Source organism: Salmo salar, chromosome 01, assembly GCF_965601325.2.
Source record: "Salmo salar chromosome 01, fSalSal1, whole genome shotgun sequence".
In the NCBI taxonomy this organism is placed as follows: Eukaryota; Metazoa; Chordata; class Actinopteri; order Salmoniformes; family Salmonidae; genus Salmo; species Salmo salar.
Genome location: NC_138291.1, coordinates 77,845,561 through 77,871,422, shown reverse-complemented (window position 1 = coordinate 77,871,422; position 25,862 = coordinate 77,845,561). Strand labels below are relative to the sequence as shown.

At 42.7% G+C, this 25,862-nt stretch overlaps 1 protein-coding gene across 3 annotated transcripts in view; it reads right to left on the bottom strand.

Annotated features, from left to right (window-relative positions):
* Positions 1-19,632, bottom strand: part of zgc:123010 (RRM_SF domain-containing protein) — a 63,434-nt gene extending 43,802 nt beyond the window's left edge. For 2 of the 3 annotated variants that reach the window (XM_014214846.3, XM_014214864.3), the window contains exon 1: positions 19,449-19,632. In XM_014214846.3, coding sequence (XP_014070321.2) covers positions 19,449-19,506 — 58 coding nt within the window. In that variant the 5' untranslated portion in view covers positions 19,507-19,632. The remainder of the gene's footprint in view (positions 1-19,448) is intronic. The other variant, XM_014214854.3, reaches the window with a different exon arrangement.
* Positions 19,633-25,862: the final 6,230 nt, after the last annotated feature.

Below are 25,862 nucleotides of genomic sequence, written 5' to 3'. Positions count from 1 at the left end.
ACCTGATCGCAAAGCAGGGCAAACCACACACCATTGGTGAAACACTCATAAAACCAGCTGTGTTGAAGATGGCGAATATCATGCTGGGAAAAGCGGCTGAAGTTAAGTTATCCCAAATTCCTCTTTCAAATGACACCATTAGCGACAGAATAGAGGACATGAGCAAAGACATCTTGTAGTTTCTTCACATCGGCTGCCTTAGTTGTTGTCGTAAGAGGCTTACAAAATAAAAAAATCTTCCTTTATCACGTCGTCTTTCACAGCGCACAAATACAGCAAGCTGGCTTAGATTGGAAACGTCTGTGGTCTCGTCGAGTTGAAGGCTGAATTTTGCCGGGCTTGAAATCATTGCAGATCTGATTTCTTCTAATTGCAGTCGTTGTACTTATAATATACAGGAGAACGATCGCCTTACGGCAAGGATAGCTGTGCTGCAAGCCCAGCTTCAGACGCGATCGTTAGGCAAGGGTAATTTCAGTGTAGGAAAGGATGAAACAGCGTCTGTGCCACCAGTAAGTACAGATAGTAACGTTAGTATAAACCCCCTCGCACGGTCCCCGCAGCCAGACATCTTTCTCATGGCTTCTGGAGGGAAACGCTGTAGGAATGCTCAACCGGTGTCGCTTATTCAGCCGACAGAAACTTTCAACCGGTTCTCCCCATTAAGCGAGTCGGAGGCCGAGACTTCTCTGGTCTCTACTCCTCCCGTTGTGGGGTCTGAGACGCCGACGACTCCCACCATTAGCTCTGACAAATTGAAAACCCTAGTCATTGGCGACTCCATTACCCGCAGTATTAGACTTAAAACTAATCATCCAGCGATCACACACTGTTTACCAGGGGGCAGGGCTACCGACGTTAAGGCTAATCTAAAGACGGTGCTGGCTAAAGCTAAAACTGGCGAGTGTAGAGTATAGAGATATTGTTATCCACGTCGGCACCAACGATGTTAGGATGAAACAGTCAGAGGTCACCAAGCGCAACATAGCTTCAGCGTGTAAATCAGCTAGAAAGATGTGTCGGCATCGATGAATTGTCTCTGGCCCCCTCCCAGTTAGGGGGAGTGATGAGCTCTACAGCAGAGTCTCACAACTCAATCGCTGGTTGAAAACTATTTTCTGCCCCTCCCAAAAGATAGAATTTGTAGATAATTGGCCCTCTTTCTGGGACTCACCCACAAACAGGACCAAGCCTGGCTTGTTGAGGAGTGACGGACTCCATCCTAGCTGGAGGGGTGCTCTCATCTACGAACATAGACAGGGCTCTAACTCCTCTAGCTCCACAATGAAATAGGGTGGCAGGCCAGGCAGCAGGCTGTTAGCCAGCCTGCCAGCTTAGTGGAGTCTGCCACTAGCACAGTCAGCGTAGTCAGCTCAGCTTTCCCCATTGAGACCGTGTCTGTGCCTCGATCTAGGTTGGGCAAAATAAAAAATGGCGGTGTTCGCTTTAGCAATCTCACTAGTATAAAGACCTCCTCCATTCCTGCCATTATTGAAAGAGATTGTGATACCTCACATCTCAAAATTGGGTTACTTAATGTTAGATCCCTCACTTCCCAGGCAGTTATAGTCAATGAACTAATCACTGATAATAATCTTGATGTGATTGGCCTGACTGAAACATGGCTTAAGCCTGATGAATTTACTGTGTTAAATGAGGCCTCACCCCCTGGTTACACTAGTGACCATACCCCCCGTGCATCCGGCAAAGGCGGAGGTGTTGCTAACATTTACGATAGCAAATTTCAATTTACAAAAAAAAAAAACAATGACGTTTTCGTCTTTTGAGCTTCTAGTCATGAAATCTATGCAGCCAACTCACTCACTTTTTATAGCTACTGTTTACAGGCCTCCTGGGCCATATGCAGTGTTCCTCACTGAGTTCCCTGAATTCCTATCGGATCTTGTAGTCATAGCAGATAATATTCTAATTTTTGGTGACTTTAACATTCACATGGAAAAGTCCACAGACCCACTCCAAAAGGCTTTCGGAGCCATCATCGACTCAATGGGTTTTGTCCAACATGTCTCTGGACCTACTCACTGCCACAGTCATACTCTGGACCTAGTTTTGTCCCATGGAATAAATGTTGTGGATCTTAATGTTTTTCCTCATAATCCTGGACTATCGGACCACCATTTTTTTACGTTTGCAATTGCAACAAATAATCTGCTCAGACCCCAACCAAAGAGCATTAAAAGTCGTGCTATAAATTCTCAGACAACCCAAAGATTCCTTGATGCCCTTCCAGACTGCCTCTGCCTACCCAAGGACGTCAGAGGACAAAAATCAGTTAACCACCTAACCGAGGAACTCAATTTAACCTTGCGCAATACCCTAGATGCAGTTGCACCCCTAAAAATTAAAAACATCTGTCATAAGAAACTAGCTCCCTGGTATACAGAAAATTCCCGAGCTCTGAAGCAAGCTTCCAGAAAATTGGAACGGAAATGGCGCCACACCAAACTGGAAGTCTTCCGACTAGCTTGGAAAGACAGTACCGTGCAGTATCGAAGAGCCCTCACTGCTGCTCGATCATCCTATTTTTCCAACTTAATTGAGGAAAATAAGAACAATCCAAAATTTCTTTTTGATACTGTCGCAAAGCTAACTAAAAAGCAGCCTTCGCAAATGGAGGATGGCTTTCACTTCAGCAGTAATAAATGTATGAACTTCTTTGAGGAAAAGATCATGATCATTAGAAAGCAAATTACAGACTCCTCTTTAAATCTGGGTATTCCTCCAAAGCTCCATTGTCCTGAGTCTACACAACTCTGCCAGGACCTAGGATCAAGGGAGATACTAAAGTGTTTTAGTACTATATCTCTTGACACAATGATGAAAATAATCATGGCCTCCAAACCCTCAAGCTGCATACTGGACCCTATTCCAACTAAACTACTAAAAGAGCTGCTTCCTGTGCTTGGCCCTCCTATGTTGAACATAATAAACGGCTCTCTATCCACCGGATGTGTACCAAGCTCACTAAAAGTGGCAGTAATAAAGCCTCTCTTGAAAAAGCCGAATCTTGATCCAGAAATTATAAAAAACTAATCGGCCTATATCGAATCTTCCATTCCTCTCAAAAATTTTAGAAAAAGCTGTTGCACAGCAACTCACTGCCTTCCTGAAGACAAACAATGTATACGAAACGCTTCAGTCTGGTTTTAGACCCCATCATAGCACTGAGACTGCACTTGTGAAGGTGGTAAATGATCTTTTAATGACGTCAGACCGAGGCTCTGCATCTGTCCTCGTGCTCCGAGATCTTAGTGCCGCTTTTGATACCATCGATCACCACATTCTTTTGGAGAGATTGGAAACCCAAATTGGTCTACATGGACAAGTTCTGGCCTGGTTTAGATCTTATCTGTCGGAAAGATATCAGTTTGTCTCTGTGAATGGTTTGTCCTCTGACAAATCAATTGTAAATTTCGGTGTTCCTCAAGGTTCCGTTTTAGGACCACTATTGTTTTCACTATATATTTTACCTCTTGGAGATGTCATTCGAAAACATGTTAAATTTCACTGCTATGCGGACGACACACAGCTGTATATTTCAATGAAACATGGTGAAGCCCCAAAATTGCCCTCGCTAGAAGCCTGTGTTTCAGACATAAAGAAGTGGATGGCTGCAAACTTTCTACTTTTAAACTCGGACAAAACAGAGATGCTTGTTCTAGGTCCCAAGAAACAAAGAGATCTTCTGTTGAATCTGACAATTAATCTGGATGGTTGTACAGTCGTCTCAAATAAAACTGTGAAGGACCTCAGCGTTACTCTGGACCCTGATCTCTCTTTTGAAGAACATATCAAGACTGTTTCAAGGACAGCTTTTTTCCATCTACGTAACATTGCAAAAATCAGAAACTTTCTGTCCAAAAATGACTCAGAAAAATTAATCCATGCCTTTGTTACTTCTAGGCTGGACTACTGCAATGCTCTACTTTCCGGCTACCCGGATAAAGCACTAAATAAACTTCAGTTAGTGCTAAATACGGCTGCTAGAATCCTGACTAGAACCAAAAAATGTGATCATATTACTCCAGTGCTAGCCTCCCTACACTGGCTTCCTGTTAAGGCAAGGGCTGATTTCAAGGTTTTACTGCTAACCTACAAAGCATTACATGGGCTTGCTCCTACCTATCTTTCCGATTTGGTCCTGCCATACATACCTACACGTACGCTACGGTCACAAGACGCAGGCCTCCTAATTGTCCCTAGAATTTCTAAGCAAACGGCTGGAGGTAGGGCTTTCTCCTATAGAGCTCAATTTTTATGGAATGGTCTGCCTACCAATGTGAGAGACGCAGACTCAGTCTCAACCTTCAAGTCTTTACTGAAGACTTATCTCTTCAGTAGGTCCTATGATTAAGTATAGTCTGGCCCAGGAGTGTGAAGGTGAACGGAAAGGCTGGAGCAACGAACCGCCCTTGCTGTCTCTGCCTTGCCGGTTCCCCTCTTTCCACTGGGATTCTCTGCCTCTAACCCTTTTACAGGGGCCGAGTCACTGGCTTACTGGTGTTCTTCCATGCCGTCCATGGGAGGGGTGCGTCACTTGAGTGGGTTGAGTCACTGACGTGGTCTTCCTGTCTGGGTTGGCGCCCCCCCTTGGGTTGTGCCATGGCGGAGATCGTTGTGGGCTATACTCGGCCTTGTCTTAGGACGGTAAGTTGGTGGTTGGAGACATCCCTCTAGTGGTGTGGGGGCTGTGCTTTGGCAAAGTGGGTGGGGTTATATCCTGCCTGTTTGGCCCTGTCCGGGGGTATCATCGGATGGGGCCACAGTGTCTTCTGATCCCTCCTGTCTCAGCCTCCAGTATTTATGCTGCAGTAGTTTGTGTCGGGGGGCTAGGGTCAGTCTGTTACATCTGGAGTATTTCTCTTGTCTTATCCGGTGTCCTGTGTGAATTTAAATATGCTCTCTCTAATTCTCTCCTTCTGTCTTTCTCTCGGAGGACCTGAGCCCTAGGACCATGCCTCAGGACTACCTGGTATGATGACTCCTTGCTGTCCCCAGTCCACCTGGCCGTGCTGCTACTCCAGTTTCAACTGTTCTGCCTGCGGCTATGGAACCCTGACCTGTTCACCGGACGTGCTTGTTGCACCCTCGACAACTACTATGATTATTATTATTTGACCATGCTGGTCATTTATGAACATTTTAACATCTTGACCATGTTCTGTTATAATATCCACCCTGCACAGCCAGAAGAGGACTGGCCACCCCTCATAGCCTGGTTCCTCTAGGTTTCTTCCTAGGTTTTTGGCCTTTCTAGGGAGTTTTTCCTAGGGAGTTTTTCCTAGCCACCGTGCTTCTTTCACATGCTTTGCTTGCTGTTTGGGGTTTTAGGCTGGGTTTCTGTACAGCACTTTGAGATATCAGCTGATGTACGAAGTGCTATATAAAAATAAATTCGATTTGATAATTTGATTCAAAATGGTCGGTGATCTGTTAACTTGGCTTTCAAAGATTTTAAAAAAGGCAGGGCAAGATGGATATAGGTGTAACAAGTTTTTTATTTTCTAAGAACAGTTTGAATTGAGGTGTCTTGCCTCATTCACTCACATAAAAGTAGTCATTTTTACTTTTGCAGACCAATTCATTTTGACATTTCTGACCCGGACAAAACTCCCCAAACACTTCCCAATTGTTTGTGCAGTTCAAGTCTGCAGACATTTGCTCATCTCTTGTCCTGCACATTTCCCGTCTGTTGCCTGCATTGCAGTTATAGTTGTTTTCATTACCAATAATAACTTTGGAAATGTGTGCGTTTCTATCAAAGTGCCTTATTACGTTATAATAGTTTCTGCATGTCGTGTTGTGTCGTTTCTACTGTAGCATAACATTTGTATATATATCTTATAAAAACGCAGACACACGAGGTAACGTTACTCATTTCATAACCTTTATGGTGTTATATTCAATCATGCTTACGTAGCTAGCTACATTCTATTAGCTCTGTAAAACAATGCTAATTGTGTCAGACGTATTGGCTTGTTGTAATTTGAAGCTACCCTGGAAAAATATCTTGTACCACTTGGTCAATTTCTGAGTGCATTCCACAAAGCTGTTTATCATGTCCGCCTTATCCACTGCCCCCATTTTGAGGTTAGAGTCAAGCATGCAGTCTGGTTTGATTTCTCTCGAGGCCGACATAGTTGCTCTATGGACAGTGGAGGGGACATGGATGTCTTGTTTGTCATGCCACTTTAGTGCCAGCTGTTGACATTTCTTATTTTGTTTAATGGGTCATTTAGGATGGCAGTAGCATTGTTGATGAAATGCAGTCATCGCAGCAGAACTAGGAAGCGGTCTTGGGAAAAGAGGGTGGCAAAGAAGGGAGTTGCAAACATAGGATCTGTGCTCCAGTATTCTCTTAGGGAGTTCTTCTTTACTATCCCCATGAGGACTGTCACCAGGAAGGTATACATTTCACTAATTGTGGTTGCCCCCCCACTCCTGGCTCTCTTCTTCTGTAGCGTCAAGGCATAGCGATTGGTCTCTACTATGTCTCCCACCAGCTCCTCTGTCAGAAACAACTTGAAGCACTCTGCCTCAGATGGAAATGGTAAGGGGCGTTGCACTCCAGACTGGGACTCAAAGTCAACAGCAGGGCCAGGAGGGGTGAAATGGCTGTCAGCCTTCCAGCTACCACAGAACTCATATACTTCATCCATTGTCGGTCTGCCTCCACCACCATCTTCAAAGGGAACTGGGACTTTGTCAGCGGACAAGGGGTCCTCAGATTCAGGATTCTCAATGGCTGGGGGGCAGCTCCTGACTGTCAATCTGATCCATGACTTTCATACTCAGAATTGTAAAAAATGTCCAGAATTTCCATGTTTGTGAGTTGTCTCCTTTTGAAAGACATTGCTAATGCTACAGCTTAGCTCACTAGCTACATACATAACAACACTGAATGGCTCAGAGTGGGAGGTTACGTGATTGACTGCCGGCACACGCCATTTGTATCAATAAATCACTAACACTATTTTGTGCGGTAATTATTGCTATATTTACGTTTTTATTCACGTTTTCAAGTTAACCTCTTGGGGCTAGGTGGGACGCTAGCGTGCCACCTGTGGTGCACTCCATCAACAGCAGGTGCATTTCAAGAGCGGCAAATTTGAATCCAAATAAATGTCAAAATTCAAATTTTTCAAAAATACAACTATGTTACACCATTTGAAAGATAAACATCTCCTTAATCTAACCACGTTTTACGATTTCAAAAAGGTTTTACGGCGAAAGCATAAATTTAGAGTATGTTAGGACAGTACATTTACAAGAGTTGTGTGTAATGTTTTGTCAAGTCAAAGACAGGGTCACCAAAACCATAAAACCAGCTAAAATGATACACTAACCTTTTACAATCTCCATCAGATGACACTCCTAGGACATTATGTTAGACAATGCATGCATTTTTAGTTCTATCAAGTTCATATTTATATACAAAAACAGCGTTTTACTATGGCATTGATGTTGAGGAAATCGTTTCCCTCCAATAACCGGCAGTCAAGTCAGCGTCACAAATTAAATAATTAAAATTAGAAAACATTGGTAAAATATTATATTGTCATTTAAAGAATTATAGATTTACATCTTTTGAACGCAATCAACTTGCCAGATTTAAAAATAACCTTACTGGGAAATCACACTTTGCAATAATCTGAGCACTGTGCCCAGAAAAATACGCGTTGCGATACAGACTAGACGTCATGTTGGGGAGATCTAAAATCGAAAATACTATGTAAATAATCCATTACCTTTGATTCTCTTCATCAGATGTCACTTCCAGGTATCACAGGTCCATAACGAATGTAGTTTTGTTCAAAAAAGCTCATCATTTATGTCCAAAAATCTCCGTCTCGTTAGCACATGATGTAAGCCAGCCGGACTTCTCGTCATGAACGAGGGGAAAAAATATATTTCCGTTCGTTCAAACATGTCAAACGTTGTATAGCATAAATCATTAGGGCCTTTTTTAACCAGAACATGAATAATATTCAAGGTGGACGAATGCATAGCCTTTTATAACGTATTGGAACGAGGGTACCCAACATGAAGTAGCGCGCCAGGTGTCTAATGGGACATCACCGTTCCATGGCTCTTGTTCGGTCAGATCTCCCTCCAGAAGACTCAAAACACTTTGTAAAGGCTGGTGACATCTAGTGGAAGCAATAGGAAGTGCCAAAATATTCCTAAACCCCTGTGTTTTTCAATGGGATAGGTTTAAAGTCAATACAACACATCAGGTATCCACTTCCTGTCAGAAAATGTCTCAGGGTTTTGCCTGCCAAATGAGTTCTGTTATACTCACAGACACCATTCAAACAGTTTTGGAAACTTTAGAGTGTTTTCTATCCATATATAATAAGTATATGCATATTCTAGTTACTGGGTAGGATTAGTAACCAGATTAAATCGGGTACATTTTTTTTATCCAGACGTGCAAATGCTGCCCCCTAGACCCAACAGGTTAAGGTGATAAATCATGCATTCCGATTCTTGAATAGATTGTAATGGGCATATGTGTGTAAAATACTTTTTTGAAGGTTGTTCTGATTATGATGAGCTAAGCTAATTCCAGCTATGTGTGTTTGTTGACATACAATGCATTCTGGGTTTCGCGTAATCGTCTGTCGGACCAAAGATGCTATAACAAAATGAGGTGAGTAAGGGTTCAGTCATTTTTTGAGAACTTCCAGAAGTGAATGGTGGGATATGAATGATGGTAGATGACACACCCCTTCAAAATGCATACTATAAAACAGACCAAACTCATCTTGTCTTCTCTTATTATCTTTGGTTTCTGTGAGGAGGAAAAAAGCATGGCGGGGCGCTGAAACTAATCGTCGGATTACTTTTGATTTCTAGAAAGTGTTTTACTCTATTTTGATCAATGGTTAGCTCACCTGTGATGTGATTCATTATAAATAGTAATGCTATTAGCTAATTCGTATTGTAGTTTGTCAGCCGAGAGTTACACAAATATGACCGCTTGTGTTGCGTCAATCTTTCCTCAGTTACCGCTAGGACAAATGTAGCCTACATTTTTCCGGTTTGGATGATTGTTATGCTATAGATACTTCTGTGAATATCTGAACATTGCATCCAAAAATAAACTGCTCACATTCTGGACATAACTTTGTAAGGACTGTTTTTGGGTAAATAGTTTGGGGAAAAAAAAGTGTGGCCAGCTCAAATGCTGATTGTTGCGTCATTCGAAACTTGCCGTTCTAAATGAGTGTTCTAATCACACGGGTGTGACCGTATGCTTCAGGGACCACTGTAGAATGATCACACCCCGTGTGATGGTACGTTAATGTTGTCAATAAGAAAATGCCATAGATCCTCTCCAATCTGGCATTTCTTAATTTATTGATTAAGTAATAACAATGAAATTCCATGATAATAACAAATTGTTATGGCTTGTTTTATTAAGAAGCATATCCATGTAAATAAGTGTGCAAACAAAATAGTTATGTCGGTTACCGTGTACATTTGCCTGTCCAATTACCATAACCTCAAATTCCAAGACCGTCACAGCCCTACAATTGCTGAACATGGACAAAGTCAACAAACATGTTCTGGGAGGGGAGGTCTGAAGAGCTGGTTGACTTATCACCTACTATACTTACAGCTCACTCCCAGGTCCCCACCCAGCCATATCATGACTAGGGACCCAGGCAAGAGCTCCTTCTCTAGTCCGAGTGCACACTTCTTAAGGCCTTCCTACACTGTACGTTGGATATTCTTATGATTATTACATGTCACCAAATTAAAATCTTGATATCAAGCTGGCCAGACTGTACAATTTGCTTCAGTACGGCCGTCACATTCCGTGATTGGCTTGCAAGGCTACGTCAGCCGATGTAGGCTGTGTCAACTGCAAAGGTGTATTTGATCTCCGCATGTGCCAGCACCAGCAGCGTAAGCCTCCCTTTATGCTTATGCCCGAGTGAAGAGAGTTTGGAAAAACTGAATGTATGCATCTTCAATTTAATTCAAACTGTATATGTTCGAACTCAGATTCAAAACAGGCTTCCCAAAAACATGGTCGCTGTGGTAAACATTTAGTTTGATTGCCAATTTTTTGCATGTACCAAAATCCCATCAGGTAGCCTGAATTCAGGTGTGTCATGTAAACAAGATTAAGGAAATTGTTCTTCTTGCAAAGCATCTAAACATTTACATTGAACTATTATATTAATCTGACAAGTCACAATAATCGGATTATGGTGTGCATACTCCGTGCAGGCCCTGTTCCTATTAGTCAGTCACCGGGATCGACTCAGAAGACCAGCCACAATACACAAGAAAGGCAAAACATTTTGGGCACTGACAGAACTTTGTCGGAGCCTACAACCACACGTAGGGGCTCTTAAATTGACAGACCTACACTCCGTCACACTGAACGAGCCAAGACATCCGACAATTGTTTACAACCTAAGAATATGCCCAAAATGTGGACATTTTGTCTGGGACGCCAAAATCGTGGCGTAATACGGCTACAATCGTAGTCTGTTTGGGCCCCTTGCAGACATTTAAAGGGATAGTTGTATGAAAAATGTACAACTTTATCATCTTCTTACCTTGAAAGGAGCCGTACGACAACCTGCCCGCACAACCCCATCCCCTCCTCCCTGAGACCTTCTCCCATTCCTCAATTCCCTCAACTAACCACTGTCTGCATCCCCTCTGACTTCAAAACGGCCAGTCACTCCCCTCCTCAAGAAACCAACATTCGACCACTCCGACGTCAAACTATAGGCCAGTATACATGCTTTCATAAAAAACTTGAGCGCGCTGTCTGACCAACTCTCTCGCTATCACTCTCAGAACAATTTTCTTGACCCTAACCAGTCAAGCGTCAAGAGGGGTCACTCAACCAAGACTGCTCTCCTCTGTGTCACAGAGGCTCTCTGTACTGCTAAAGCTGACCCTCTGTTCTCATCATCCTAAATTTATCCACTGCCTTTGACACAGTGAAACATCAGATCCTCCTCTCCACCCTCTCAGGGACTGGGCGTCTCAGGCTCTGCACACTCTTGGATTGCATCCTACCCTGCAGTGCGCTCCTACGAGGTGACATGGAGAAGATCTGTCACTGCACCACACTCACTGTTGTCCCCCAGGGCTCGGTTCTAGGCCCTCTACTCTTTTCTCTATACACCAAATCACTCAGCTCCATCATATCCTCAAAATGGTCTCTCCTATCATTGCTATGCAGATGACACTCTACTGCTCTTTCCCACCCTTCTGACACCTACACTACCATTCAAAAGTTTGGGGTCACTTAGAAAATTCCTTGTTTTCCATGAAAGGCTCTGCAGGAGTTGCAAAATGAATAGGAAATAGTCAAGACATTGAACAAGGTTATAAATAATGATTTTTAATTGAAAGTGTCCTTCAAACTTTGCTTTCGTCAAAGAATCCTCCATTTGCAGCAATCATAGCCTTGCTAGCTAATTTGACACCCACCAAGTTTGGGACAACCTAAACTCAGAATTACTATTAGAAAAATTGGATTACCTTTGCTGTTCTTTGTCAGAATGCACTCCCAGGACTTCTACTTCAACAACAAATGTTGTTTTGGTTCCAAATAATCCATAGTTATATCCAAATACCGCCGTTTTGTTCGTGCGTTCAGGTCACTATCCGAAGGGTAACGCGCGAGCGCATTTCGTGAATTTTTTTCTCAAATATTCCATTACCGTACTTAGAAGCATGTCAAACGCTGTTTAAAATCAATTTTTATGCTACTTTTCTTGTAAAATAGCGATAATATTCCAACCGGGCAACGTTGTATTCATTCAAAGACTGAAAGAAAAAAAATCGAGAAGTCTCGTGAACACGCATCTCCAGTCTCACTGTCCCCAGGCTGACCACTCACAAAACAGAGCTGCTGTACTTTGCCCAGAGACAGCAGACACCCCATTCCACTTTCTGGCGGCTTTAGAGAGCCAATGGAAGCCTTAGAAAGTGTCACATTACAGCACAGATGCTGTAATGTCAATAGAGATGCAACAGAAGGACAACAAATTGCCAGACGGGGCACTTCCTGCATGGAATCTTCTCAGGTTTTGGCCTGCCATATGAGTTCTGTTATACTCACAGACACCATTCAAACAGTTTTAGAAACTTTAGAGTGTTTTCTATCCAAATCTACTAATTATATGCATATTCTAGTTTCTGGGCAGGAGTAGTAACCAGATTTAAAAATCGGGTACGTTTTTTTATCCGGCCGTGAAAATACTGCCCCCTATACCACAACAGGTTAAGATGAATGCACAAACTAAGTCGCTATGGATAAGGGTGACTGCTAAATGTAAACACTTTAAAAATAAACAAATGTTAAACTGGAAACCTGACTCAGTCATCTCCCCCTCCGTCCTAACTTATACCTCATGTCTGTAGCTGCCAGCATTAGTACCCATTTCTGTCATCCTTCAATATCTGTTTGGATAAATCAGGATGTTCATTAGCATCAAATAAAATGTATTTCAATCAGTAGAAAGAAAAAAGATGCATCTATTCCCGCCGGTGAAATCATAGGACACATTTATCATCACAACATTAAACTTCTGGAGTCTATGGAGTCAGAGCAATAGAAGAGCTAACCACAATGCCTTTCATTATCAAACTACGGAATGACTTGAAAGAGCAATAAACCACTAGAAATTGGATTTAAATATTCAATTCAACAAAACATTTGACAACCTACATAATTCCTGCAACACACTGAACGGCAAATGAGAGAGAATTATTGATGTATACTCTTAGGAAAAAAGTGCTAAGTAGAACATATAGTCTACTTCTGCTTGTCCCTATAGGACAACCACATTTGGTGCTAGGTAGAAACCGTGGCAAAGTGTTCTACCAAGAAAGAGAAATGTACAACAACAATCAATGTGTGTGTGTGTGTGTGTGTGTGTGTGTAGAAACAGATGGGCATGCTCCCTCTGATTGTCCTCTAAGATTGCACAGTACACCAGAGGAACAGGCTGACCCTAGCCCACCGGCATATAGGCTATTGCATAATAGATACTGGGGATTGGGCAACACTGTGGCCCCGTTAAAAATGACTTCCAAAAAGGGCCAATCAGGCAGGATAAACACCACACCACTTTGCCAAAGCACAGCCCCCACACCACTCAAGGTAAATCAGCAGATCACTAACTCACTACCATGAGACAAGATCGAATACAGCCCAGAAAGTTATCCCCCACGCACTAGCCCTAGGGTGCGCAAAACCAGACAGGAAGATTGTCAGTGACTCAACCCACATAAGGAAGTAAAGTATAGTGAACAAAGCCTGGCATGCAGTGATGCGCCCTTATAGGGACGACATGGGAGTGCGTGAGCAGGCCAGTGACTCGGTCTCCGTAATTGGGTCAGGGGCAGAGAATCCCAGGAGAGAGAGTGGAGTGCTGGCCAGGCAGACCGCAAGGGTGGTTCCTCTCGCCAGTGCCTTGCTGTTCACCTTAGCACCCCTGAGCAACTCAATCATAGGACCTACTTAAGAGATGAGTCTTCAGTAAAGACTTAAAGGTTGAGGTTCGAGTCTGCTTCTCTCTCATGGATCAGCAGACCATTCCATAAAAGAGGCGCTCTACAGGAGAAAACCCAGCCTCCAGCTGTTTCCTTTGAAATTATAGGGACAATAAGGAGGCCTGCTTCTTGTGAGCGTACCGTACGTGTAGGTACATTATATAGGGAAGACTAAATCGGAGATAAGTAGGAATAAGTTCAAGCAATGCTTTGTAGGTTAACAGTAAAACCTTAAATCATCTCTAGCAAGAAGCCAGTGTAGAAGCTAGCACAGGAGTAATATATATTTGTTGGGTTCTTGCAAGAATGGAAGACTGGGGGCTGAGTAGAGGGTAACATACAGTGCCTTCGGAAAGTATTCAGACCCCTTGACTTTTACCAGATTACAGCCTTATTCTAAAATGGATTACATTTGTTTTAATCTACACACAATACCCAATAATGACAGTGAAGAGGTTTGAAACAGAAATTTTGAAACAGAAATACCTCACTTACATAAGTATTCAAACACTTTAAGACTTGAAATTGAGCTCAGGTACATCCTGTTTCCATTGTTCATCCTTGAGATGTTTCTACTAGAGGTCGACCGATTAATTGGGATGGCCGATTTCAAGTTTTCATAACATATCGAAAATCGTTATTTTTGGATGCCGATTTGGCCGTTTTTTTTTTTTTACACAAACCTTTATTTAACGTGGCAAGTCAGTTAAGAACACATTCTTATTTTCTATGATGGCCTAGGAACGGTGGGTTAACTGCCTTGTTCAGGGGCAGAACGACAGATTTTTACCTTGTCAGCTCGGGGATTCAGTCTTGCAACCTTACGGTTAACTAGTCCAACGCTCTAACCACCTGCTTTACATTGCACTCCACGAGGAGCCTGCCTGTTACACGAATGCAGTAAGAAGCCAAGGTAAGTTGCTAGCTAGCATTAAACTTATCATAATCACTAGTTAACTACACATGGTTGATGATATTACTAGGTTATCTAGACTGTCCTGCGTTGCATATAATCGCTTAGGTACACGTTGCTCCAAACATAAACATCAATGCCTTTCTTAAAATCAATACACAAGTATATATTTTTAAACCTGCATATTTAGTTAATATTGCCTGCTAACATGAATTTCTTTTAACTAGGGAAAATGTGTCACTTCTCTTGCAAACAGAGTTAGGGTATATGCAGCAGTTTGGGCCGCCTGGCTCGTTGCGAACTGTGAAGACTATTTCTTCCTAACAAAGACAGCCGACTTCGCCAAACGGGGGACGATTTAACAAAAGCGCATTTGCAAAAAAAGCACAATCGTTGCACGACTGTACCTAACCATAAACATCAATGCCTTTCTTAAAATCAATACACAGAAGTATATATTTTTAAACCTGCATATTTAGCTAAAAGAAATCCAGGTTAGCAGGCAATATTAACCAGGAGAAATTGTGTCACTTCCCTTGCGTTCATTGCACGCAGAGTCAGGGTATATGCAACAGTTTGGGCCGCCTGGCTCGTTGCAAACTAATTTGCCAGAATGTTACGTCATTATGACATAACATTGATGGTTGTGCAATGCAACAGGAATATTTAGACGTAGGGATGCCACCCGTTAGATAAACAAAACGTATTTTTCGAGATGATAGTTTCCGGATTCGACCATATTAATGACCTAAGGCTTGTATTTGTGTGTTTATTATATTAGAATTAAGTCTGATTTGATAGAGCAGTCTGACTGAGCGGTGGTAGGCAGCAGCAGGCTCGTAAGCATTCATTCAAACAGCACTTTCGTGCGTTTTGCCAGCAGCTCTTCGCTGTGCTTCAAGCATTGAGCTGTTCATGACTTCAAGCCCATCAACTCCCAAGATTAGGCTGGTGTAATCGATGTGAAATGGCTAGCTAGTTAGCGGGGTGCGCGCTAATAGCGTTTCAAACATCACTCGCTCTGAGACTTGGAGTAGTTGTTCCCCTTGCTCTGCATGGGTAACGCTGCTTCGAGGGTGGCTGTTGTCGATGTGTTCCTGGTTCGAGCGAGGAGAGGGACGGAAGCTATACTGTTACACTGGCAATACTAAAGTGCCTATAAGAACATCCAATAGTCAAAGGTATATGAAATACAAATCGTATAGAGAGAAATAGTCTTATAATTCCTACAACCTAAAACTTCTTACATGGGAATATTGAAGACTCATGTTAAAAGGAACCACCAGCTTTCATATGTTCTCATGTTCTGAGCAAGGAACTTAAACGTTAGCTTTTTTACATGGCACATAGCGCACTTTTACTATCTTCTCCAACACTTTGTTTTTGCATTATTTAAACCAAATTGAACATGTTTCATTATTTATTTGAACTAAATTGATTTTATTGACGTATTATATTAAGTTAAAATAAGTGTTCATTCAGTATTGTTGTAATTGTCATTATTACAAATAAATAAATAACAAAATTGGCTGATTAATCGTTATCGGCATTGAAATATCATAATCGATCGACCTCTAGTTTCTACAACTTTATTTTAGTCCACCTATGATCAATTAAATTGATTGGTAATGCACACACCTGTCATCTATATAAGGTCCCACTGTTGACAGTACATTTCAGTCCAAAAACCAAGCCATGAGGTCGAAGGAATTCTCCGTAGAGCTCCGAGACAGGATTGTGTCAAGGCACAGATCTGAGGATGGGGACCAAAAAAATTCTGCAGCATTGAAGGTCCCCAAGAACACAGTGGCCTCCAACATTCTTATATGGAAGAAGTTAGAAACCACCAAGACTCTTCCTAGAGCTGGCCGCCTGGCCAAACTGAGCGATCGGGAGAGAAGGGCCTTGATCAGGGAGGTGACCAAGAACCCAATGGTCACTCTGAGTTCCTCTAGTTCCTCTGTGGCGATGGGAGAACCTTCCAGAAGGACAACCATCTCTGCAGCGCTCCACCAATCAGGCCTTTATGGTTGAGCGGCAAGATGGAAGCCACTCCTCAGTAAATGGCACGACAGCCCGTTTGGAGTTTGCCAAAAGGCACCTAAAGACTCACAGAACATGAAAAACAAGATTCTCTGGTCTGATGAAACCAAGATTGAACTCCTTGGCCTGAATGTCAGACGTCACTTCTGGAAGAAACCTGGCACCCTCCCTACGGTGAAGCATGGGTGGCAGCATCATGCTGTGGGGATTTTCTTCAGCAGCAGGGACTTTGAGACTAGTCAGGTTTGAGGCAAAGAAAAAGAGCAACGTATAGAGGGCTACTTGATGAAAACCTGCTTCTCAGACTGGGGCGAAGGTTCACCTTCCAACAGGTCAACGACCCTAAGCACACAGCACAGGAGTGTCTACGGGACAACATTTTACATTTTTACATTTTAGTCATTTAGCAGACGCTCTTATCCAGAGCGACTTACAGTAGTGAATGCATACATTTCATTTCATGCATTTTTGTACTGGCCCCCCGTGGGAATCGAACCCACAACCCTGGCGTTGCACACACCATGCTCTACCAACTGAGCCACAGGGACACAGGGACAACTGAGCCACAGGGACAAGTCTGAATGTCCCAACCAGAGCCCGGACCTGAACCCGATCTAACATCTCTGGAAAGACCTGAAAATAGCTGTGCTACGACGCTCCCCATCCAACCTGACAGAGCTTGAGAGGATCTGCAGAGAAGAATGTGAGAAACTCCCCAAATACAAGTGTGCCAAGCATGTAGCGTCATACCCAAGACTCGAGGCTGTAATCGCAGCCAAAGGTACTTCAACGAGGTACTGAGTAAATGGTCTGAATACTTATGTAAATGTGATATCAGTTTGTCATTATGGGGTATTGTGTGTACATTGATTAAATTGAGAGAAAAATCTATTTTAAAATAAGGCTGTAACCTAACAAAATGTGGAAAAAGTAAAGGGGTCTGAATACTTTCTGAAGGCACTGTAGGTGTTGTCTGAAGATATGTTTTGTGAGTCTGGATTTAAATATGCAAATGAAGTGATGAATGGTCTAGGAATTTCAGAGGAGTGCAGCAGAGCTCAAGGCACTGCAGGTCCCCATTGGCCATGAGTCTGGTGTTAGGGGTGATAAGCCAGAGTTAGATGAGTAGAGTGAGTGACATGGGATTTAGCTGTGAAGCATGTCAGAGAGGTAAGAAAGAGCCAGGAAATGGAGAGATTTGTTGGTGAGCATAGGAGTTGGAGTGGATGTGATATTTTCCCAGGTTTTGGTGTAAAATTAAGGATTCAAGGATAGAGAAACCAACAACAAGTGTGAATGCTATTAAACCTTTGCGACAATGTGCACAATAGTGAAAAGTAGCATAAAGTCCAACGGTCAACAGTCTTATTTTATACCATAACAGATAAGGACCCAGAGGAGGGAGAACACCATCTTTTGCCCTTCCCCTGCCAACCCATCAGAATGCCTGCAAAAAGATTGAGCCTTAACGGTAACACCAAAATGTTGTACCTTTCAGGGTGATCCATGAACAGAATTCTGAACACATTGAAGAGGGTTGACAGAGAGGCTATAGAGAGGAGTGTTGCAGTAGTCCAGGTAAGAGGTGACAATCTGACAAACTGTTCAACACAACACTTGAGAATGCACAAAACTTGGCAGAGCAGAAAATCATATTGGTGTGTGGATCTGAGGGAGTCAGAGACTTGGGTGCTTTATGGGGAAAACCAATGGCTGTGTGTTGTGTGCCCTTACTCTGTAAACAATACAAAGTTGTTTTAAGGTGCCTATGTCATGTAATCAAGTAGCTATTGAATTTTAAGTGCAGTATTTATAATATACATAGTTTTTTATGTAGGAATCATTTTATGAGAAAACTAAAGGGTGTGCAACATGCCTTTCTACATAACAAACAAAGGACAGTAGACATTCGGTTGCTAAGTCACATGCTTGAAGAGCTATTGAAATGTTACAATAGCTTAAGTGCATATATCAAATATTGATATATGCACTTAAATGGGAAAACCAAAGGGTGTGCAATGTGTCCCTACCCTGTGGACATTCCAAAGATGGTTTGTGTTGTCTACGTCACATGATCAAAGATCTATTTAATTTTAAGTGATTGTATAAATAAAAATGTAGGAATATTTGAGAACTAAAAGGTTGTGCAACTTGCCTCTATGTAAGGAATAAGGGACTGTTTAAAATGAGGTTGCTAAGTCACATGGTGTAACAGCTTTTGAAAATGTAATAATGCACTTTATTGACGGTCCCTAATTAGTTGCATTGACAGTGCTCGAGGCTGCCTACAAGGTTGCTGTGTGAGATTATGAAACTCAGGTCGGAATCGTGAAAATAAGACCTGTGCAATGTTGTACACCTTTATTCCTTCATAATGAGCCAAACCGGAGGTATGTAGCTCAAACCGTTCGCCAGCATTTGAAGTTTGAAGGTCCGAATATCGAATCAAACCAACATTTGCCACTAAGAGTTGCCCCTTCGCTCGGTCGACCACCACATTAGACCAATGTAGCAAAAAAAGACTAGCTGGACAGCGGCATGTGTAGCCTATTATTTTAATGCATTTCAACTTCTAATCATCAACAAGCAGCAAGAGCCGAACTTTGTTACAAAGTAGCTATTCTACCCGTGTAACTTGGCACGTTACAAACACTCAATGAAATTGTTAATATTGTAGTTCTAAGACGAAATATTTTTAATTTATCCTTTATTGAACTACGCAAGTCAGTTAAGAACAAATTCTTACTTTACAATAACGTCCTACCCCGGCCAAACCCTCCCCTAACCCGGACGACGCTGGGCCAATTGTATGCCGCCCTATGGGACTCCCGATCACGGCCGGTTGTGATACAGGCCGGGGTCGAACCAGGGTGTGAAGTGTTTGCCGACAATGGAGGAAAGTTCGAAGAGTTGGGAAAAAGTGGAGATTTCTTACCGCTCCCAAGCCCCAACAGCCTGCAAATGTCCCGTGTGAACCGCATGACTGCGACCATCCAGCATTATCGTCTCAAATACCCGTTAATAAAACCAAACACATTGTTACAAAGTGAACATGGGAACAATCGCTGTCAACCGGGAATCTGGGAGGTTTTGTCTGGGCTTCCTTCTTCTTTAAATATGAATTGGCGGATCGCAACCAAATGAAAAGATGCTTACACCGCCACCTACTGTACTGGAGTGTGAGGCCAGTATTTCTCTTATCTTGCCCTGTGTTTCTGCCTACTGTTCTGGAATTCATTACACTTTGTGACAAAAAGAGGACAGAATTAAAAAATAAATAAAAAGCCCTACCAACTAAATGCGTCAGCCTGCTGGCACCTAGCTGAACTCAGGCTAACGTTAGCTGAACCGAAGGAGTATTCTCCCATAATCCCTTAAAATACCTTTGCTTAAAAAAAAGAGATGCTATAGCCAATTTTCACTTCCTGAAAATTGTCAGAATTAGTCTAAGATAACACAAGAAATCGTCATTCATTTTGACGTTTTTGCTTAAAAGAGAGCTTAGTCGCACAATTTTACATCTAACTAAGATGTTTGGTGCAGTATTTTTCAATGAAAAAATGAGCATGAAAACTTTGTCTTGTTGAATGACAACAAAGACTTTATTGAAGAATCCCTAGTGTTGACCAATCACTTTGGCATGCCTCAAGAAAAAATGTTGCCTGCCTGAACAGCCGAAAAAAACATTCACCGAAGTCCAAAACCTAAAAAAGTCACAAAATGTTGTCATAATATAAGCACGAACTCTACCAAACTGTTTCAGCTGGGAAACATGCAGACGCCTTAACTCTACACCCATTAAAACCACACCACTATTGCACTACTTGGCCCTATCTGATCCTACACCAGGCCGGCAGTCTGGGAAGACGGGACGCTATCATTCAACACACATTGTAACTCCTCTGCAATAAAATCTTGTACACCGAAGTACTTCTCTGCAGCTGCCACCACAACATCTATTTTCTGTTATTTACGTTCAATTTCTGCGGAACAGTTGATAACCATGTCTTTGAACGCTAAGAAGCCAACCTGACTGAAACACATTATTCCTATCACTCTCTATTGGCCTCTGCCTACTCACATGGAGCCTCTTAGGATGCATCGCCCTGGACCTCTTTTCCTCTGCAATTCTTCATTGCTTTCATTGCTTGCCTTCATTGCTCAACCTGCTCAACATTGCTCTCACCGGACACTTCTGATTTCAAGCACCATGGGTACCCCTACAGTTAGCACACACAGCTTTTTCCACCGACAATACACATTCCTTTGTCTCATGCCCTCCTGCACACTTCTCACATCTAGGAATCTCCCTTCTACACACTGATACGACATGACCACATGCTTGGCACCTAAAACACCTAATTGGTTCGGAACAAAAGTCACAGGTCAAAGCACATGGTGCACTCTGGATGGAAAACACAAAAAATCAGCACTAGTCCACTTCGAGGTACTTTCACCAATTCAACAGTCTCTAACCTCTTCTCCACCCATCTGGACACCACATATGGATCAGCCAGAAGGCAACGATCCATTCTCTCCACAAATCTCACTCCCACTGGGCCAGAATCATCCTTGTCATCATTGGGACTAGGCCCGAACTCGGCGTTCTACACCGCACCTGCCACTGCAGGTAATTCATCCTCACTCTTGTCAGGTTCAATTTCTGAGATACCGGAGTAGTCGGGGCTTCCTGGGAATCGGCATATTGTCGTTGGTGGTACCACACAATGCCAACTAGTGATGGGTTGTTCGCAAATGAACGGCTCTTTTTGAATTGATCTTTTTGGTGAACGTCGGTAACCGAATCGCATTGGAGAAAAGAGCCATTCATTTCGCTCCCTGATTTGCATACTGGTACTACTGCTTTTGAGCTACAGATAAGTTACAAAATAATTCTCTAAAGAGGGTGAATCCTCAGATACAATAAATAGTGGGGAGAGAGAGTCAATCTGATCCACGTTAATTTTTTCGGAGTGTTTTTGCAGGCCATATAATAATTTGGACAGGTAGAAATGTATTTGAATGTGCATTTCACAATCTGACGTAATGGTAGCCTACCTTTTGGGCTTTGAGATTTACAATATTCTTCATGGTTTCTAGGTCGATTTTTAAGCATGTTTAATGTTTACAGAAGTTTTTCACATAGAAATAGAATCTAGAAGCAGGAAGAGTACCTTCATTCTGTGCTGTGATTTTTTTTTGTTTTGTTAATAACTCAACTGACATTAGGCTAGCCTGGGTACCAGTAGCCTGGATACCAAACGCCAGTCTCAACGTCAACAGTGAAGAGGCGACTCCGGGATGCTGGCCTTCTAGGCAGAGTTGCAAAGAAAAAGCCACATCTCAGACTGGCCAATAAAAATAAAGGATTAAGATGAGAAACAGGGGGCCTTCCCTGTGGCTCAGTTGGTAGAGCATGGTGTTTGCAGCGCCAGCATGATGTGTGCAACGCCAGGGTTGTGGGTTCGATTCCCACGGGGGGCCAGCACAAAAAAAAATGCATGAAAATGAAATGTATGCATTCACTACTGTAAGTCGCTCTGGATAAGAGTGTCTGCTAAATGACTAAAATGTAAAAATGGGATCACATGACCCTTGAACGAGATGGCCGCATGAACTAAGAGCTCCGCACAAGTAGTTTCCAATTTTTAATCTTACCTCCACCTCAAATTAAAACTCCTTTAGCTTTAGTCAAAACGTCATGGCGGCTACAAAAGGTGACATTTTTACTCGGACTCGAGCATTAGCGGTGGAAAAAGCCTCCAAGAAGCAGCTAGCTTCAGAAAAAGCTAGTGCTATTAGCCAGGAGCAAGAGGACCCCCCCCACCCCGAGGCCCAACAAATGCCAACCTCGCACCCTGTCGAAGACATCCTTTCTTAGCTGAGATCCCAACATACAGAACTTAACATCAAATTAGATTGTATTAATTCTCAGCTCAGTGCGATAGGGGGCAAGGTGACAACCCTGGAAAATGCTTTGCCTGACATCAATAGATCGAACGGGATATGTCGAGTTGTTTGGGAACTCGGCTGGGGTGCTCAGAGATTGTTATTTTATGTACACCATTTATTTTTCTTTTATGTGGTTGCAGCTGTAACTATTATCCAACTTTACCCAGAGATGACTTGCACTAGCGTTCGATTACTGTTCGATGACGTTGACTAGTACCTTAAATCTATTGACATGGAACTGCCATGGTCTAGGTCATGCAATAAAATGGAAAAGATACTATGTGCTCTAAAAAAGGAAAAAGCAGACATTGCGCTATTACAAGAGACACATCTGTGAGCCCAACATGCCAAACTCCGCAGAGCGGATGCCTGCTCGCCTCCCTACCTCTGAGGAAGCACAGTTCCCGCTCAGCCCAGTCAAAACTGTTCGCTGCTCTGGCATCCCAATGGTGGAACAAGCTCCCTCACGACGCCAGGACAGCGGAGTCAATCACCACCTTCCGGAGACACCTGAAACCCCACCTCTTTAAGGAATACCTAGCATAGGACAAAGTAATCCTTCTAACCCCCCCCCCCTAAAAGATTTAGATGCACTATTGTAAAGTGGTTGTTCCACTGGATATCATAAGGTGAATGCACCAATTTGTAAGTCGCTCTGGATAAGAGTGTCTGCTAAATGACTTAAATGTGTATTTCTCATCTTTCAAATCAAACAGTAGAGGTACAGCCATACTTATCCATAAGAATGTTCCTCTCATAATTGACAAAAACATATCTGATCCGGAGGGGAGATTTATTTTGATAACTGGGTCACTGTATGGGCAACCAATTACTTTCTTAAACATATACGCCCCTAACACAGATACTCCTGCTTTCATGTCAAATATGATAACCCTGTTCAATGAGCATTGTGTTTCCTTTGGCATGGTGGCCGGAGATTTTAATTGTACCCTCAACCCAACCCTAGACAAATCATCTCAAGTCCCCTCCACAAATCCTAGATCTGCAAAGATGTTGAACTCTCTTACTAAAGAGATGGGACTGATAGATATCTGGAGAGAGACTAATAGCTCATCTATGGACTTTACATACTACTCTAATGTCCATTACACCTACTCCCGTATAGATTACATTTTTATCCCAAAGATTTTCATAAATTCAGCCAAGTGTACAATCGGACCCATAGCACTTTCAGATCACGCCTTTGTCCACCTCTGCTTTGACCTCTGCAAAAACATTCCGAGGTCAAAGAGCTGGAAATTCAACACTTCCATGTTATCAAACGAAGCGTTCCATACATTGGTAACTACATGGATAGACAACTACACACAAGACAACAAAGACTCTCCTGTTTCTCTGGCCACAATGTGGGACGCTGCCAAAGCCACACTAAGAGGTCAACTAATTGCATATGCTTCCTCTAAGAAAAAAGCAATGGAAGCACACAGGCTAGATCTTGAGAGGGAGCTGGAACGCTGTGAAAAAGTACATAAACAAGACAGCACCTCCTGGAGTCAACTTAAAGCAGCCAAAGCCAAACTGACCTCGGACTATACTCAGGAGATTTTAAAAAAAAAATCTTTACTAAACAGAAATACCATGAGTATAGCAATAGGCCTAGTAGATTGCTTGCTTACCAATTAAAAAAAGGGCAGTCAGAGCGTACAATCATGGCTATCCGAACAGCAGAGGATGAGGTCACATATGACCCAAAAAAGATACATTTTACTTTTCATGATTTTTACTGCAAACTATATACTTCTGAGAAAACATACAGAGGCAAAACTGCATTCCTTCCTAGAGGGAATCTCGCTACCTAAACTATCAGAGACCGACCAAGAAGATCTCATCTCCCCCTTCACTCCTGAGGAGGTCCTGGAGGCAATTACCTCCATGCCACCTAATAAGTCCCCAGGCCCAGATGGATTCCCCAGAGAGTTCTACAAAGCTTTTTGTCTCCAGCTTAGCCTAATTTTCATGCCAATGCTGGATGAATTTTGCAAAAACTAAGTTCTCCCAGACTCTATACACACAGCTCGCATTACAGTGTTGCACAAAAAAAGACAAGGACCCTCTATCCTGCTCGTCCCTCCAACCCATAAGCTTGTTGGATTTCGACTACAAAATAATGACCAAATTGCTCGCCAAAAGACTAAACACTCTTCTTCCCAAAATAATAAAAGCGGACCAAACTGGATTTATTAGAGACAAGTACTCTTCTGATAACATTCGCCGTCTTTTTGATATTATTGATCAAGTAAACACACAGAAGACCCCTGTCCTGCTGGCTTCACTGGATGCTGAGAAGGCGTTCCACACCACTGTCCTGCTGGCTTCACTGGATGCTGAGAAGGAGTTCAACAGGATGGAGCGGAGCTTTTTGTTTTCAGTCTTAGACAAGTTCAATATGGGCCCAAACTTTATTAAATTAATTAAGTCCCTATACTCTCATCCAAATGCCATGGTGACTACTAACGGACTGAACTCTGACAGATTCCCTTTGGGACGGGGCACAAGACAAGAGTGCTCGCTGTCCCCCCTGCTCTACTTGTTGGGGGCGGAGCCTCTGGCAGAGTTGATAAGGAGCAATCCAAGTATTATGGGTGTTTCTGCAGGCGGCCTGCAGCACAAGATTTTGCTCTACGCGGATGATGTCCAGCTCTACATATCCAACCCTGAGAAATCCCTCCCATTTTAGACACAATTGCTCAGTATGGCAAGTTTTCAGGATATAAGATACATTTTAACAAATCCACTGTTTGCCCTCTCAATCTTACACTCACCAGCTCTATGAAGGTACTCTGTCCGTTCCAATGGAAGACACAGGGGTTTCAATACCTTGGGATCTTCGTAACACCAGATCTGAATACCCTTTTCAAGGAAAATTATCTTCCACTCATGGATCGAATCAATAACGATCTCCAAACCTGGAGCTCCCTCCCAATTAGCTTAGTAGGAAGAATTCATGTCATCCGTATGAACATCCTTCCTAGATTGAACTATTTATTTCAGATGCTCCTATGCTATCTCCCAGTTTCCTTTTTCAAAACAACTAACCAGAGCATCACCAAATTTATATGGGGCAATAAAAAACCTAGGATCAAGTTCTCCACTCTATCGAAACCTGAATTAAAGGGTGGTCTTGCCCTTCCCTCCCTTCAATTGTACTACTGGTCTGCCCAAATCTGCAACATGCTAACATGGATCACAAACAGACAAGACTCAACGTGGATTCAGATAGAAGCCCAATCCTGTGGTTCATTGCCCCTAAGCTCAATTATATTCATTAATAACTTTAGTGAAGTGGGCAACATAGCCAAAACCTTTGTGATTTACAGCACCCTACTAACGTGGAGGCCTGTAAGAAATACCTTGGCATTTCCTCCCAAATATGTTC